This window comes from Ammospiza nelsoni, chromosome 1, assembly GCF_027579445.1.
Source record: "Ammospiza nelsoni isolate bAmmNel1 chromosome 1, bAmmNel1.pri, whole genome shotgun sequence".
Classification (NCBI taxonomy): Eukaryota; Metazoa; Chordata; class Aves; order Passeriformes; family Passerellidae; genus Ammospiza; species Ammospiza nelsoni.
The window spans coordinates 24,037,081-24,053,463 of NC_080633.1; the positions used below are offsets into that span (position 1 = coordinate 24,037,081).

At 38.4% G+C, this 16,383-nt stretch overlaps 1 protein-coding gene across 7 annotated transcripts in view; it reads left to right on the forward strand.

The window, feature by feature from the left end:
* The window catches only part of ANKIB1 (ankyrin repeat and IBR domain containing 1), an 88,424-nt gene that overhangs the window by 20,005 nt on the left and 52,036 nt on the right, over nt 1-16,383 (forward strand). For all 7 annotated transcript variants that reach the window (XM_059466148.1, XM_059466186.1, XM_059466178.1 and 4 more), the window contains exon 2: nt 12,409-12,674. In XM_059466148.1, the coding sequence (XP_059322131.1) occupies nt 12,487-12,674 (188 nt within the window). In that variant the 5' untranslated portion in view covers nt 12,409-12,486. The remainder of the gene's footprint in view (nt 1-12,408; nt 12,675-16,383) is intronic.

Below are 16,383 nucleotides of genomic sequence, written 5' to 3' on the forward strand. Positions count from 1 at the left end.
CAGACACAAGATGTAAGAATCTGGTGACCTGGATGTTGTGGTTCTGAATATAAAGTATGGGGTTTATATCAAAGTTTTGCTGTTTAAGAAGACTGTAAGAGATAAGCGGAAAAAGACTTCTAAAAGAATTATTTTAAAAAAATACTGCATCTGTGATTCTGTAATATTCTTTGGGCATGTGAGCTGAAGTTTATGTCAGCCAGGAGTGAGCAGAAAACCTCCCAGCTGATGCTCCCAAACTTCTCAGCAATATTAGCTGTGAAAAGAACGAAGAAAAATTAAAATTAAAAAAATCTTTTATTTCTATCATGGAACATGTACTTTTTTTTGCTTATGGTTTAGATTTTTCATATAAATACTAACTTTAAAGCACATTGTAAGATTTGTTTTTCCTTAAGCTTGGATGTCAGGGTAGTAATATTAATTGTTAGTTTATATTTCTCTTTGTTTCTGAAGGAAACTTCGTTGTCCTGACTGGAGGGGGGCATTGTATTGATAAGCCTCAATCTTAGAAAGATTCAGCAGAAAAAAAATAATCATAAGAGACTTATGCAGCCTCAGCTCTTTCCTAGAAATGAAAAAAACCAAGCCAGAATAAGGAATGTTCGGTCAGGATAATCACAATTCCCCTACTTGTGTAGGCCTATTATTAATATGTCCTTTAGTTAAAATAAACACCAACTAGTTCTGCCTTGTCTCACATGACAATGGCCCATGGCTGAGGAAAGTTGTGTAGAGTCCTTTCTCCTTTCAACCTATTGCTGTTTTCTTTTGTTTCCTGTATTTTTCTTGCTCCTGGCAGTTCAGCCAGGCTTGTTACTTCTGCTGCTCTTTTTCCACTGTCTTATCTGGCTGCCAGCAGGAATAGTGAGAGTGTAGGAGAAATGCCATGGGTGCTGTTACTGTCTTCTCTGGCTTCAGCGTGACCCCTGCATGTGATCACAGGGAAAGTTCCACTAAGCATCAGGCACCATGTCTGTACAGTTATTTATGATCCCAGTGTCTGTGCAGTTACTTCTGGTAAAAGCTTCATGGAAATAGAACTTCTCTACTAAAATGATTAATATTTTATTACTTGGGTAAAACTACTTTGTTTCTTGAAAATCTTTCTAATATTAAGCCTGTATAATATTCTGTTTCATGTAATTGTGATGCCAAATAGGTCAGATTTTGCAAAGTAAGTGACTCTGTTACCTTGCATTTCTCCTTCTTCCGTTCCTTGCCTTACATGGGAAAGGTCAGTAACAGTTCTACACTGAACAGCAGTCATTTGTATTGTAATAGTGTCTGCATCAGTCCCTAGGTATGCTGATTATGTTAGCAGGAGAGCTGATAAAAGAAGCAATAGAAGTGCATGGCCAGCAGGTCAGGGGAGGTTACCCCCCTCTGTTCAGCTCTGCTCTTTTGAGATGCCACTTGGAGCACTGTGTCCAGCTCTGGGCTCCCCAGTACAAGAATGGGCCTGTTGGAGGGAGTCCAGAGGACTGTCACAAAAATGGTCAGAGGCCTGAAATACCTCTCCTTTGAAGAAATGCTGGAAGGGTCGGGATTGTTCAGCCCAGAAGCAGAGTCGAGAAGGCTCTGGGGAGACCTTGTTGCAGCATTTCAATAATTAAAGGGGGTTCTGTGAAAGAGATAGAGGCCTTTTACCAAGGCCAGTTTTGGCAAGGCAAGAGGCATTGACTTGAAACAGAAAGAAGTTCATGTGGATTGGACATAAGAAATATTTTATGATGGGGATGCCCCATGATTGAGCTCAGGTTGGACAGGACTTTGAGCAGCTTGGTCTACTGAAAGATGTCCCTGCCCAAGACAGAAGGGTTGGACATTTTGATCTTTAAAGATTCTTTCCAGTACAAACCCTTCTGTGATTAAAGCTAAGGTAATATTGGATTTCTTTAAAATCTTTATTCTCTTTCTGTTTTCCTTGGCTTGATACTCATCCTAAAGTCAAAAATCATTATACAACAAGGCTGTGTTTCATTCTAATTACACTGGTGTCAAGAATAATCTTCCTAAATACAGACTGTATATGACATACTATAATTAAATTTTGTTATCCATAGCCTTTATGTAAATTCTTAAACTGTTTGTATGCACTGGAAAAACAGCCAAATATTTCAGCAGAGGTGTTCTGGCAAAAGTTAAAAATACTTCTTCAAGTTATGTGTTTGTTTAAATTCACTTTAGATTAGATCCAATATGTCTTTTGCCATTTCCCTGCCAAAGTCAGAATTTTGCTAGTGAGTATATTAGACATTTTATCAGAAGTTCAGCAGTTGCAGTTCTCCTAATTTTCTGGTGTACATAAGATGCAAGTGACGATCCCTGTGGCTGCAGTTACCTGAATGGCTCATTCTTAGTTAGCAGGGATGACTCTTGGGATTGTGGGGAGTCAGCACCATGATAAGCAGGGTGCTTGGACTAAAATGAGTTAAATTGTTCCTGAAGTTCTCTCAGGAATGTTGTAAAGCACTCCTTAAATACTGTGTAGAAAACATAGTTTGTTACAGGAATCCATCTCATTTTTGACACACAATGATCTCCCAGATTCTGTGTTTGGACCTTAAATGAATGTATTGCTTTGAAGGAGTGCTGACAAGTTAAATTACCTCTTTGTTAAAAGGAAATTGATTTGTTCATTCATCTGAAAAAAAATCAAGATCTCTTTGAAAGATCAGCAGGGTCACATTGTCTTTTAGCTTTACAAGGAACAAAACCAGCACGTAAGAATTCCTCCAGGAAACAATGAAAGTATGCGCGTTTCTTTCTGGTTCAGTACGTTTGTGAACAATGCTCATCAAATGTATCAGACAGTTGAATGTGCTTTCTTCACCTTCCACTTGAAAACATGGAAACAGATGGTCCTTTCATATAATCAGAGTAGATTTTACAAAATTTCATCCATAGATATTTATGTTACTAATATACTGCACTAAATAGAGATTTAGTCTAGTCTTCAAAGTTAGCTTGCCTAAGTGTAGGTAGGGAACTCTGACAAAATTGCATATTCCTTGAAATGGTGTGCAGTGTTCTGTTCAGTGCTTTAAGTCACTTGGGTAGTTATAGAGGAAATAAAGTAAGTGTTGGCTATTTTATTCAGAACATGCAACCTGTGGAACTATCACAAATAGAATCTACACAAAGAATACTGGTCCTCCCAATAGTATTCTTATGAGCCAAAAGTCAGTGGTTGTATATGGTGGTTGTTGCTTTCCTCTGACATTCTCAAATACAGCATGTTTTGTGAGATTGGACATTGAAAAATCTAGATTTATTTGTTTCTTCACCTTTTTATTTTATTTGAAACACATTGCTGATTATAAAACCAGTAGGTTTTATGTTGAAATGTATTAACTTTAGATAATCATTATTTCCAAATAAGACTGCATGCTTTTAGGAAGGAATGATGTTTGTTGTGTGCAGTCTTATTGCAGGTGCCTGACCTTGTGTAGCTATCCTTGCATTTGATGATTTACCATACAGGCCTCTTTCATATTTACAAGATCCAGTATGACCCTACAAACTGATACTCTTGCATATGAAAAAGCTTCCTCAAACTGAGAAACTTCTACTTCAGGAAGATGCTAAGGTTTCTAAGGGATTTTCAGATTTTACTGTGGAGTGTCCTCATGAGTGTCCCTATGTTGCCATCCTGTTTAGTTTCACTTTCTGTGGATGTGCCTTGCAGACAGCAAATTTTGTTTTCAATTCTGTCAGTTTAACACCACTGAAAATGAAGTTGGTATTAAAGCTTTTGGCTGGCCATATTCTACCAGAGGTTCTCCAGAAGGTTGGCTTTGGGCCCTCATGCAGTTTCAAATTTGTTTACCTGTGCTAAGGTGAGCAAATGTACTTGAAAAATAAATCCTCGACCCAGTCAAGGCGAGGTCAGGCACATTGCACCCTATAGAGATTGATCAGTCAAGTTCCCATGAGGTTTTCTGTAGTTCTTTATGTTGCCACCTTCATTCCTCCTTTCATGTTCTAGCTGTGCTCTGTATCAGGACTGGTTGTCTTTACTCTCACTTTTTCTAGGCAGATCAATCTGACAGAAATACACAAATTTCTTCAGACTTTCTGCCCCATGCAGCATCAGTCTGTGAGTCTCATCTGTCCCCAGCTCTGTGGACTGTTGCCTTGTAACTCTTGGGGGTGGTTTCTCTGCAGTTTTTGGCTATTGAATCTGATTTCAGAGAGAACACACATTTGTCTTAAGCAGCAACCCATCTCAGTTCAGTTCATCTCACAGCTAAGCAAAGTGTGTTTGGATGTGTTTTGCAGAGGCTCCCATCCTCTGGGTATAATGTGTGTGTGAGGGTAGGGAGAAACCAGAGAAGCACCACGGTGACTGGAGTGTTTTCACATGCTGCCAGCATGGGAGGTGTTGCACTGCTTAAGAACATTACCAATCTCTGGTTCATATTCTTTAGTTTCTCACTGATGCTGTGTCCTGTGAGTCATCAGCTGCTGCTGCTTCTTTATACAGGTGCTGGGTGACACTTGTTCACTTCTTTGTGATGGAAAGGTGATGCTATCAGCATTGGCCTGGAACACAAAAGTCACTTTTATAGATCCTTAATAAACTGACAGTTTTTTATGCACTTTACCTAAAGTGTACTGTTACTTTAGTTAGTGGAACAGTCTATAGTGAGCTTTTTATACTAAAACAGTGTGCTTGGGATTGAAATGCCAGAACTATGTCTGTCTGTAGCCTGACTTAATCTAATAAAACAACAAACATTTCTTTTTTGTGCTTCTGCACCTTCTGATCTAGATAGAGAAGAGCTTAGGGTTCTAGTGTTGGTAGACTAGGTACAAATCTTTTAGATTTTAGATTTGAGTAGTCTACATAACCTGAAGATTGAAGAGCTAGCTCTAAAAAAGTTCTGCTGTATTTTATGCCTGGAACCTAATACCATTAAGAATATCTTCACCTGGAGGGTGCTTGAGCACTGGAACACACTCTCCAGGGAAGTGGTCATGGCACCAGGTCTGACAGAGTTAAGAAACTTTTGGACAACACTCTCAGGTACATGGTATGATTCCTTAGATTGTCCTGTGCAGGGCTGGGAATTGGACCTCAATGATCCTTGTGGGTCCTTTCCAACTCAAAATGTTCTATGATTCTCTGATTTCTCTCATATCACTGACTAAAGTACAGCAAATTAAATTACTAAGATTATTAAGGCCTTGACAGACAGTTGCATTGGGAACAACTCCAAAGTGTTATCTGAATTTCACAGAACTTTGAGGGTTTTGTTGTTATTTTTTAAAAAAGTTTCTACAGACATGAGACCCTGGAAAGAATTTTGAAATTAATTCACAATTACAGGTGAGGCAAATGGATATTCCAGAACATAATTATAGAATGATGATTCTTTTGTTCCATCCTGTGTGATTTGCTGTTCACTAAAGGGGGAAAAAAAGTATACACCACAACAGATTGCTCTTTTTAACTTGTGCTGCTGGATTTTTTCTCCCTGACTACCTGCAGGAATGCAGTCTTTGTCCAGCTATCACAATGTACCTTTGGTTTGGCTGCACAGTGTCTTGTCTCTCCTGCCATGTGTGTTTGTACCTACTCCACAGTGGATTTACCACATTTCATTAAAATGATAAATGCAAGTATTGCAGACAGCACAGTTAAAATTAATGTAGCTATTACTTCAGCTACATCCAAGCAGAGTTTTTTCTTAAACTGCCTCTAGTCAATGCTGCAGCTGGCCCAGTTGCATCCCTTTAAATGCAATAGTGCAAAGAAAACCAAAGCCATTCTTAAAATCCCTTTTACTCCACAAACTACAGTTGTGAAAGAAGCGTGTCTGAAAGAGAATATTGCACCTGGATGAAAGTCTTTATGGCTGAGTCAGTAAGCCAGAGTCTCAAATTACTAAATTGAGCAATAACTTTAACCTTCAACTTGTGGGTACATATGCTAGCATAAAGAGATTGTAACCCAAGTTGCTAGACTCTCTATCCCACAAGCATATAAATGAGGAAATAATTAATTCTCTCACTAGCCCACACTATGTTTTATTCAAGTCAACTTCTCAACATTTTTGCCACTTTTAAACCTTGGCATTTAAAGCATAGAGATTGTTATATTGGTGATCATTGTATGAAGGGTGAGATGTTGGCATAGCAATTAATTTTTTTTTGTTCTGCGTTTTGATGTGTAAAGTGTAACAAGAGTTTGATAATGTTAAGTCTTATTCACAGAGGTTTAAAGTGGCAGAGACTCTTTCATTATTTCCTGTTGATGACTTAGAACTTTTGGCACAAACCTTAGCATATTTCAGTGTGTGAAAAAAACCCTTAACACCACCACTCTTTTCTATAACCAGTTCTCAAGCTTTACAAGTGCGTTTGTTACTTCAGACTTTGCAGAAAAGTTGTCCCAGATACAGGTATCCAGAGAGAACAATTTGTAATTAATTAAAATTTGGCAAATCTTATAAACATGTAAAAATTAGATTTAGACTTTTTCTGCTGCATCTCAATTACAGGCATCTGTGCCATCCATATGTAAAATAGGCATGCACATTTGAATGCTTCATTCTTAATTTTGTCTTCTTGGTGAAGTGAGATTTTTTTTTTTTTAAAACTTTGTGTAGAGGGGAATTTTTTTTTAAACTTTGTAAGACAGGAAGAAGAGCTCTACCGAGGGCTTTCTCTGCTGTTTTTGGGAGACAGCCTGGTATTCTGAGAGTTATTGAACATAACTTTTGACTTGCTTTATTTGTGTTAGTCTGTCCCAGAAGTGAGGATTAAAATTACCAACATCATAATGTGACACTCATCCTAAGCATACAGGTCACGAGGCTTTCTCCTGAACCATGAAGTTGTTTGTGGTTCCCTTCTGCAAAAAATATTATTTATAATGTAGGACAGACTCTGCAGTAAACAATTTAGAAAGTCAGCTTTTAAAAATGAGCTGTGTAACGGCAGTATCCAAAGCAAATAAAATAGCTGCCTTTTGAGCTAACTGTGCTTGAAACAGAGGATGCTTTTAGAATATAATTTCAAAGTATTTCATAGTTTCATCAAAAGCCAGGTAAAACCAAGTATTTTTTGATATCTTTTTATCCTTTTTGTGTAACTAATTTGTTATCACTTGTCATTTGAAGGGTTTAGAAGCCATGTAATGTACACTAATTTTAGTTAATGTATTTTATTTTAATAATATTAACATTTAAGTATGAGGAGCTACATAGTCTTCTTTGATCTTGGCTCACTTAGCTTTTCCAGAAGAATATTCTTAGTTTACATTACAAACTACTTAAGAAGTAGTTTTTAGGTTTTTAATCTGCAAATTGTACTTAAACTTTTTAAGTTAAGCTGTGTAATTATGAAGTGTTACATTGTAAAAAAAAATTGCACATGATTATTAGCTTCAGTGCTGATCTTTGCTCATTATATAAACACTAGGTTTTTTTGGTGCAAGAAATATATAGCATTTTCTTCTCATTGTTAAACCTGAGTATTTTGTGACTGGTTTTGATAGGTTTTCTAAGCAGTGTGATGCAGTACAGTCTGTCTCCCTTTTTTTCATTCCCTAAGGTTTAGAACAGCTGCTGTATCAACACGTGCCAGTCCTCCATTCAGTAAGAATTCTGTTTTAGTATTAAAGCAATTAAAATGTAAATTGAGAAAGATATGCCGTGTCATGAAAGACTTTTGTGTTCAATATGTGGTTCCTAAATGAGTGCTAGATGTATGATGTTTCCAAAATATTTACCTGTTCCCCTTTGTACAATATTTTACTATTTTTGACAAATTTCTAGAAAGGAGGAGCTCCTTCTAAAATCCTATGATGTCATTGCTGTTCTTCTTCAGACTCACTTCTAAGACGATGCCCATGGAAAAATCAATAGTAACTGGGCAGCTGCTCTCAGAATTTCATTGTTTCCTTGCTCTGCTCATGTCTTTCTTTATCCACTTTTACCATCTTATATTCAATGAGAGTGGCTGTCTCTTTGTTAAACTTTTATAGAGCTGTGACACCAAGTGTTGCTAATAAGCCATAGAAATTACTGTTTGTTGCTAAGGCAGAGAAGTGTAATGGCCCTGATGGAGTTTATAGGAATCTTTCCCTAAACTTTAGAGTGGTTTTTGGGTTTTGTTAGGCTGGAACTTCTATTTGGCAATACAGTAATAAATATACTTTCAAAATTAGACCTTGATGTTTGGAATTCAGAAATAATATGGGAAATATTTTTTAAACATTACATTTAGTTTTTGCTGAGTTCTTTGGTGTAAAATGATGTTTGTGGTTATGACAAATGATAGAAGGTTATGCTAAAGGCCATGATACAGTTTTTCTGTTAGCACAGAGCTTGACAATTCACTGAATAGATCTCTTTACCAAAAAAATAATCTTGTATTTGTCCTGTAAAATTCTATTCAAGTCTCATTTTATTTAGATAAAATTCTAGAATATTTTCCTGTTTGTGTGGTCATTTTTTTCCCCACTGGGCTGTGGACACTAAAAAATAGCCTAAGGATTTTAAATGCTGGGTTAATACATAGAGGGAAGCAAGAGCAGTGACACTGATACTGCACACCCCCCATGTGAGCCCAGGAGCTGCTGAAACTGCTTTAGCAGCACCTGAGTTCAGCTCTCCAGGTCTCTGACTGGCTGATAACCTTCCAGACCACTGCCCTGCCACCTGTGTCAGAGGAGATGTCTGTGTTATATGCCCTTCACCTCTAAAACCACAAAATGACAGACTGAAGGAGTGAACCAAGTTTCCTTTCCCTGAATGTCTGCTTCCATCTTTGCTCATTAACTTCCTGTTCTCTGAGAATGTAACAGGTTGGAAGCTCTTCATGAAAGACAACTGCACTAAAAGGCATCAGACAGGGCCCCTTTCAGCCATTCTCAGGTCAGAATTTTGCTGTATCAGCTGACATTTTGTCCTTTTTCTCCTTCAGTTGAGGCAGAAGCTGCTTTGGTGGTGGATGCAGTGGGGCTGTTTGCTGAAAGATGAACTGATGACTGTAAATGGGCAGATCTTGAATATTTTACTGAAGGGCACTCATCAACTACAGCAGCTTGAGAGAGGCAGCAGCTGTCCCATCTTTCTTTCTGCTGGACTTCCAGGCATGCTGGGAGCCAACTGTTAGAGCCAGGGTACAGAGACAGCTTCTCCCTTGTCTTTCTGTGTTTCTGCTGACCTGTTTAATTGCAGTTCAGAAAACAAAAAATACTACTGTGTGGCCCACCAAATTTCCAAAGCATAAAAGGCTAATAGTACCTATTGTAGTGTTAAAAATTTTGTGGATACTGTATGAAGGTGACAGACATTTATATAGTTTATCATATCATGTGTTTTAAGTAGAGAATTGTTTTCTGGGTTAATTTTGACCCTGTCACTTCTCTCCTTGCATTCTTCCTGAGATCAGTTTCTTGCTATCACATCAAATATAAGCTGTTTGCCATCACCTGAAGGGCCTTCATTGACTATCCCCATTCTATCATCTTTCATTTTATTTTGATAATGTGATGGCTATATTTACATTAGCCTTTGCTAAATTTTCAATACCTCTGCATTCATTCTTGGTTTTGTGTTGGAGTTCACTTGTGTCTTTTCAAAGCCATATCATAGCTCTGTCTCATAATCCTTCTTAAAATTCTCCCCTTCCTTTGACTGAGATTCATTTCCCTTGGAGTCTGTTCCTTTTATACAAACAAGTTTTTTACTCTTTCTATTTCATTCACCTTTCTGTATTATGTCTGTGTCATATTTAGCCCTTTGTTGGACACCTAGGCTGTCAGCTTTTTTAAAGAAAGCAGATGTCACTGCTGTTTTCAGTGACTTACATGGTGCAGTCTGCAAATTCCTAAAATTTCTGGATGACATGATAATGTACATAATAGTTCAAGCAATGTGCCTACATCTTTTACATTAGTAGTCACTGATGACAGTCCAACATTCTAATATACCCATGCTCCATCAAAAGTAAATAAAGTTTATTCAGTGTACAAAAGAATAATTTTTGCCTTTTCTGCACAAAAATGACTTGAGCTTTTTAGCTTACCCCATAAAGACCCTCACTTCTCCCATGCATTTCCATACCCCTGCCTAAATCCATTCAGATCTCATCTTCACATCTCAACAGAACCACCCTGTCCCAGATTTCTCTCAGGTGCCTGGAGGCACCATCTTATCTCCTTCCACTCTCAGTGTTCTCATTCATTCCTACCCAGGTTTGTTTAATGTTCCAGTTTGGGCAAGAAGCAGCTTGTTATGCAGCTGATGCAAGTTATCTGTGTGCTAATTTCCAGAAATAAATGCATGGAAATTGGTGCCGTTACGTTCTAATTTCAATTGATTTTTGCTTTTCTTAGTGTTACAGCCATTAGTGGGATCTTCATTATTGATTTCCATGGTGATTCTGATATCTTTTAGGCATTTGTTCTCATTAATTTAGTTTATAGTCTTGAGAGCTACTGGTGGTAGATAGGGATTGGCACATAATACCACAAACTAATCTTGTTAAACTTTAGTGAAATTGTTCTTTCAAGTTATTCCTGAGATTCTGTCTGTTGAATGTAATATGAACTGCTGGCTGACTAAAAAGAGAACTTTTCTTCATAGAATAAAGGGTTCTTAGACTAAAGCCTGAAACTACCCAGTATGTAGAGTAATGCATCTAGTTTTGCATCTGAAAACACATTCATTTATGGCACTGAGAGTTGTGACATAGTAATGTCAACATGCAGTGACTTTCTTGAAGAATATAAATATTATATCTGTGTAGCAGCTGCATGTTTGTATTTTAAAATAAGTCAGTGACAGAATGCTGCAGAATCTGTAGTGTGATTGAATAATCTAGGTTTTGGTTTGTGGATATAACTAGATATACAAGGATGTCCATTTGCATTTGGATGAGTGCCTGCTTGGTTCTTCTTTAGGTGACTCTGGTCTCAAACAGCATGTTTAGTACGTGGAGGCAGCTGATAGAGCAGAGTCATTGCTACCTCACAACAGCTCAAAATAAGGGTTGCCTTACCATAATTTTGGAGGACAAAGGATCAAAATGAAGGCCACCTCCCTCCTTCTTGAACAGACCTGACCATGCTGATGAGGCAACTGGTGACAGCAGCTCTGGGGAAACAAAAGTGTCATGCAGCTGTTCACCAGGCTTCCTCAACGGCTTTTAGTGTGAATTTTATCAACATCCTGATTCCCTTGGATTCTCTGCAGCTCTAGATCCCTTGGATTCCTCTGTCTACGAGGCTGGCGAGGCACCAGTAACTGTGTTGGAAAGCCAGTGTAGAAATAGTGGCTTTGAGATAGTCCCAACAAGTTGAATACAAGGTACTGGGCAGCTCCTGCCCTGTCTGATTTTATGTGCACAACATAGTCTCTCAATCCCCTAACCTGCTGTGCCTGGCATATTTGGATCCCTGAGTGTGCTTTGTGGGAGGAAAGGTCTGGCATGGAGCAGTGTGGATGGGATGACTCGTGCACAAAAGGGACCTCCTAGAAGGTTCACTGTGCTACCAGCTGCAGCCAGTGCTGACTCCCCTGTCTGTGCCCTGACATGAACCAACATGTGCTCTCTGCAGCTGCACATCCAGATAAGCTCCTGATGTCCTGTGTCAGGAGCAGAGATGCTCTGTCTGCCCTGTCTTTTTGCAGCTTAATCTGCTGGGTGCTTCCATCAGGTAAAGGTGAGAGGCTGGGGAGCGCAGCAGCTGGAAAATACTTCAGAGTGCTGTAAGGTGCAGTTGGTTTGTGCCAGTACAGAGGCCAGATGTTGTGTGGACCCATTCATTGTAGACCTAAGTGTAAGGGGCTAGGTGTTTAAAAGAATTTGCTTAGCAGAGCTGTTAAGATGGGGCCATGGTAATTCCGGTGTTCATGGGCATTCATCTTACTGGCACAGAAGGATGCTGTGTACACCCACCTATACAAGCTCAGGTTCTTCAAGCATATTTTAATATGATTTTCTTTAATTAAAAGTTAAACTAATGTCTGCTTTATTGCATATTTTTGAAGAATTTTTCTTCCTTGTATAAGAATTTTACTTTAGATCTATTCTGTTTTTGAATTAACATCTGATTTTTAATTCATTTCTCATTCATGGAAATTCAGTGTTCATGCCAGTCTCCTAATACAGGTCAATATTAGCCATTTCTTTTCCATAGGTTTAAAGAGTGTAGGTAGTGAAGATATTTGCAGAGGGAGGGAAATCCACAATTTATCAGGGAAATGATCTAGAAGAATTGGGAATTGGTGTGCATTACCTAGAAAGACTTCAGCCATTCATGAGGAGAAGTACAGAGACCCTATGCACTTCTTCTTGACCTGCCTATTTACAGTGCTCTGCATTCTTTCTTTTCATCTAGGAAAAAGTATTTTATAGAATTACTGGAATGTTTTTTGTCTTTTTTAGGCTGTGAAGCATGTTACAGAACCGTACAACAAGTGGATGAAGGGGAAAGGAAGTGCCATTGATAGCTAGGACAGCAACATGGGAAATACAACCACCAAATTCCGCAAAGCTCTTATAAATGGAGATGAAAACTTGGCCTGCCAAATCTATGAGAGCAACCCTCAACTCAAAGAAACTCTTGACCCAAATACTTCTTATGGAGAAACGTACCAGCACAATACTCCGCTCCATTATGCTGCTAGGCATGGGATGAATCGTATCCTGGGGTAAGCAGCCTTTGAAATTTGGCTTGGCTGTGAAAAACTGACCTGGAAATGCAAGACTGTCAGCCAGGTTACAAACTCCTGGTGTGTGTGTGCATAGGTGTACACATATATGTGCATGCGTGTGTTGCACAGACAGAATTTGTAACAAGTTCTAGTAGTAATAGAAAACATTCAAATTAGTCTATAATCACAGGCTGATAAACAGTCTTTAGTTTTGTTTCAGTGTCTGTTCCTTTCTTTGTAAAATTAGTCTTGGGCAGTTTTAGCTTGTTTCCTTAGGACTCCTATTTAATCGTTCTTTGAAAATAGTGACTGTTTCACCATTCTTGATGTGTTTTCCTGTCTTTAAATAATCGGTTTGCAAAGCTTTGTGGATATTACACTGATTGTAACTATTTCTAGATGGTACAATATATATTTATTCTTGCATTATTCAGACAGCATTTATTTTTTGAGTTGGATAATAACAGTGAACATTAATATCTTGACAATGAGTAAGTTTATTGTTGCTGCAGTCAACATGGACTGCAATCCCTAATATTAGGTATTTCCATTCTTTTGTATTTTTTTCAGTTCTCTAAGATCAATTAAAGATTAACATCTTACCCATGTCCGGACATTGCAGACACAAGCTATTCTCATCTAATATTTTGTGAAGGTAGTAGCAGACAGACGTTACTAAACCTCTTCTTCAGTAAGCACTATTAGAAAGAATTTCATAAATATCCTCTTCTTCATATTAGAAAACAGAACAGGAAGAAATACTAACCTGTGTTATTGGTAATATTCTTTTCATTTTTGTGTTTATGTCTAAATGGTCCTGTAGTATTCATAAGGTTTGTTTTGTACCTCATATGCTGTAACTTTACTAGCTTTCTGGCCTCTCACCATAAATTTTTCCTCTGTGTTTTAGATTCATCTAACCAAATTTTTATTTTATAATTTAAAATTTAGCTAAATTTTGGCTAAATATTTTTCTCTTCTTCCCTATGTATTCTGTATTTCTATTTTTAATTTGTTTTCATTTAATCACTGAAACTTTTTTTTTATTTTTCCCCCATTCCTATTCTTGAATTATAGAAAAGAGTTAACTAAAATGAATTTAAAATAGTGTCCAGTTTTCACTTACACTTTCCATATTATTTTTTCCTCTGAGATTTTCAGATTTCTCTCAAGAAAATAGCTCTTAAGAAATTATAGCCTCATTGAGACAACAAGGACACATGGAATTGCACGTATGAAAAGAAATAGTCATAATTACTGACTTCTGAGCAGTGCATTAGTTAATTATTGCATCATTATGATGGAATCTCAAATAACTGCTTTGTATTTTTTTTAAAAAGTCATTTAGAAATGCCATTTTGCTACTAGCTACATAGGCCCTTCAACATTTAAGTCTCACAGAAGAACTTTTTTTTTCACACATTACAAACTAATGATCAAAAGAATAATTCTTTTGCCTTGTTTGAATCAAGGGTTTGTAATACATTTTCTGTCTCTAAACATAGGGTGGGTGCCTGTATCTGCTGGAATCTGGTTCTGAAAACCCAGACTGTTAGAATTGTAGCACTTGTGAGCAATAATTTACTGAAATTTTTTTACTATTAACTTTTCTGATGTCTTTCTAAGGGCTTCTGTTTAAGATGTGCTGCACATAAATAGGGCCTTTTTATCTAAATAAAGTAGTAAAAGTGAATAAATATAAGCCTTACTGTGTGTCTATTTGCTAAGTTGATAGCAGAAAGGGCACAAGTGCTTTGGAGTTAAGCTGCTTCTTTTTGATGCAGAAAGTCCTGGATATGGGAGGGGTTAAATGAGCTGATTTTTAAAAGGAATGCTTTGATTTACTGACAAAGTTGAGTGCCTAAATATAAATTAATTTTAATTTCTTTGTATTTTGAGAGAAATTTACAATTATGAGATGTCCATAGTAGTATAATACTTTATGTTTATCTCTTCATAAAACATTTTAAATATTGGGGAATCTGTAGCACCACTAACTACAAGCTGTAGCATTTACTTGCATGCGCACCATATAATTCAATTTTTCATTACAGGCAATAGTATTATTGTGGGTGGATATGAACTGACGTGTTTACAGTTTACTGTGCGAGATTTTCTCAAAATAGAGTAGTGTGATGCAGTTGTTGGTACACCTTTTGCATTACAGAATGCATTGAGAGAGATATTTTGGGAAGTTTAGAAATATCCTATGTGGCAGTGCTGAGGGTGGTGGCTGGCCAAAGGCACAGTGAAAGCACCAGGTTTGCAGTGAAAGGGACTTGGGGACATCCTGCTGCAGTCATCTCAGAAGGAAAGAACCAAGAAACTGGAGAGGAGGTGAAAGGGTCACAAAGCAAAACTGCCAACCTGCACAAACTTGATTTAATCCAGCATGAAGTCTACTGGCAGAAACTTAAGCCAACAAAAATTTCTCAATGATTTCGAGCTGCTCAGTTATTATACAGCAAGTATCTGAGTCATCTGGCTGCTGCACTTTTGATCCAATATTTACAGACCAGAAACAGGATCAAGATGTAAAAATTTAAAAATTTGCTGTTAACTTCTTTTCACAAGATCCAGCAAGATTTTGTTAAAATCATTTCTTGATCATTTCTAGGATCATTTCTTGATCATTTTAATGAGTATCATAGGAAACTTTAGTATACTAGGAATGTTGAAATATAAACCAAAACATAGTCAACATTCCATTAATGTATAACTTGGTCTGCAGCCCTGAATAATGTTTACCTGACATACCAGTTTGTTTTAACATAGCATTTAATGTTTATAAACCAAAAATTGCTGACCACAGCTAATTAACTCAAACAAGAATTTTCTAAAACTTCATCTCAGGCCAGTAAGCTCATCAGCAGAGAGAAGCCCCAAGGCTGGCACAGGATAACCCTCAGCCCCCAGCTGTGGCACCTGTCAGAGGAGCTGGCAGAAGGGCATTGTACTGGGTTCATGGGGCAGGGTTTTGGTAGCGGGGGGCTGCAGGGATGGCATCTGTGAGAAGAGATCAGTGTGCCCCACACCAGGCACAGCTGGTGTCTGCCAGCTCCAGACCTCCCCCACCACTGGCCAAAGCTGAGACTGTGGTCATGCTGGTGGTACCTCTGCATACTTAGGAAAGGATGAAAAATGCTGCACAGCTTCTATGAGAGAGGAGTGAAAAAAATGTGAGGGAAACAGCCCTGCAGAGAGCCCAGGCCAGAGAAGGAGGGGCAGGAGGTGCTCCAGGCCCTGGAGCAGATTTCCCTGCAGCCCATGGTGCAGGCTGTGCTGGGGCTGGATGGCCTCCCACAGCCCCTGGACATCCATGGGGAGCAGAGAGGCACCCACAGCCCCTGGAGGACCCCACAGCAGAACAGGTGGGTGTGCTCTGAAGGAGCCTGGAGCCCATGGAGAGCCCATGCTGGATCAGGCTCCTGGCAGGAGCTGCACAGCCTGTGGACAGCAGCCCACACAGATGCAGGGTTTCTGGCAGGACCTGTGACCCTGTGGGGACCCACACTGCTGCTGTGTTTTGAAGGACTGTGCCCTGTGGAGTTACCCATGCTGGAGCAGTTCATGAAGCACCCCACACAGGAATTTTGAGAGCTTTATACAACATCCACACTGGTCTTATCCCACTACAAATATGTATCATGTTTCCCTATGAATTAAGATCTTGACAGAAGATTCATATTTAAGAAGGTAGTTGAAA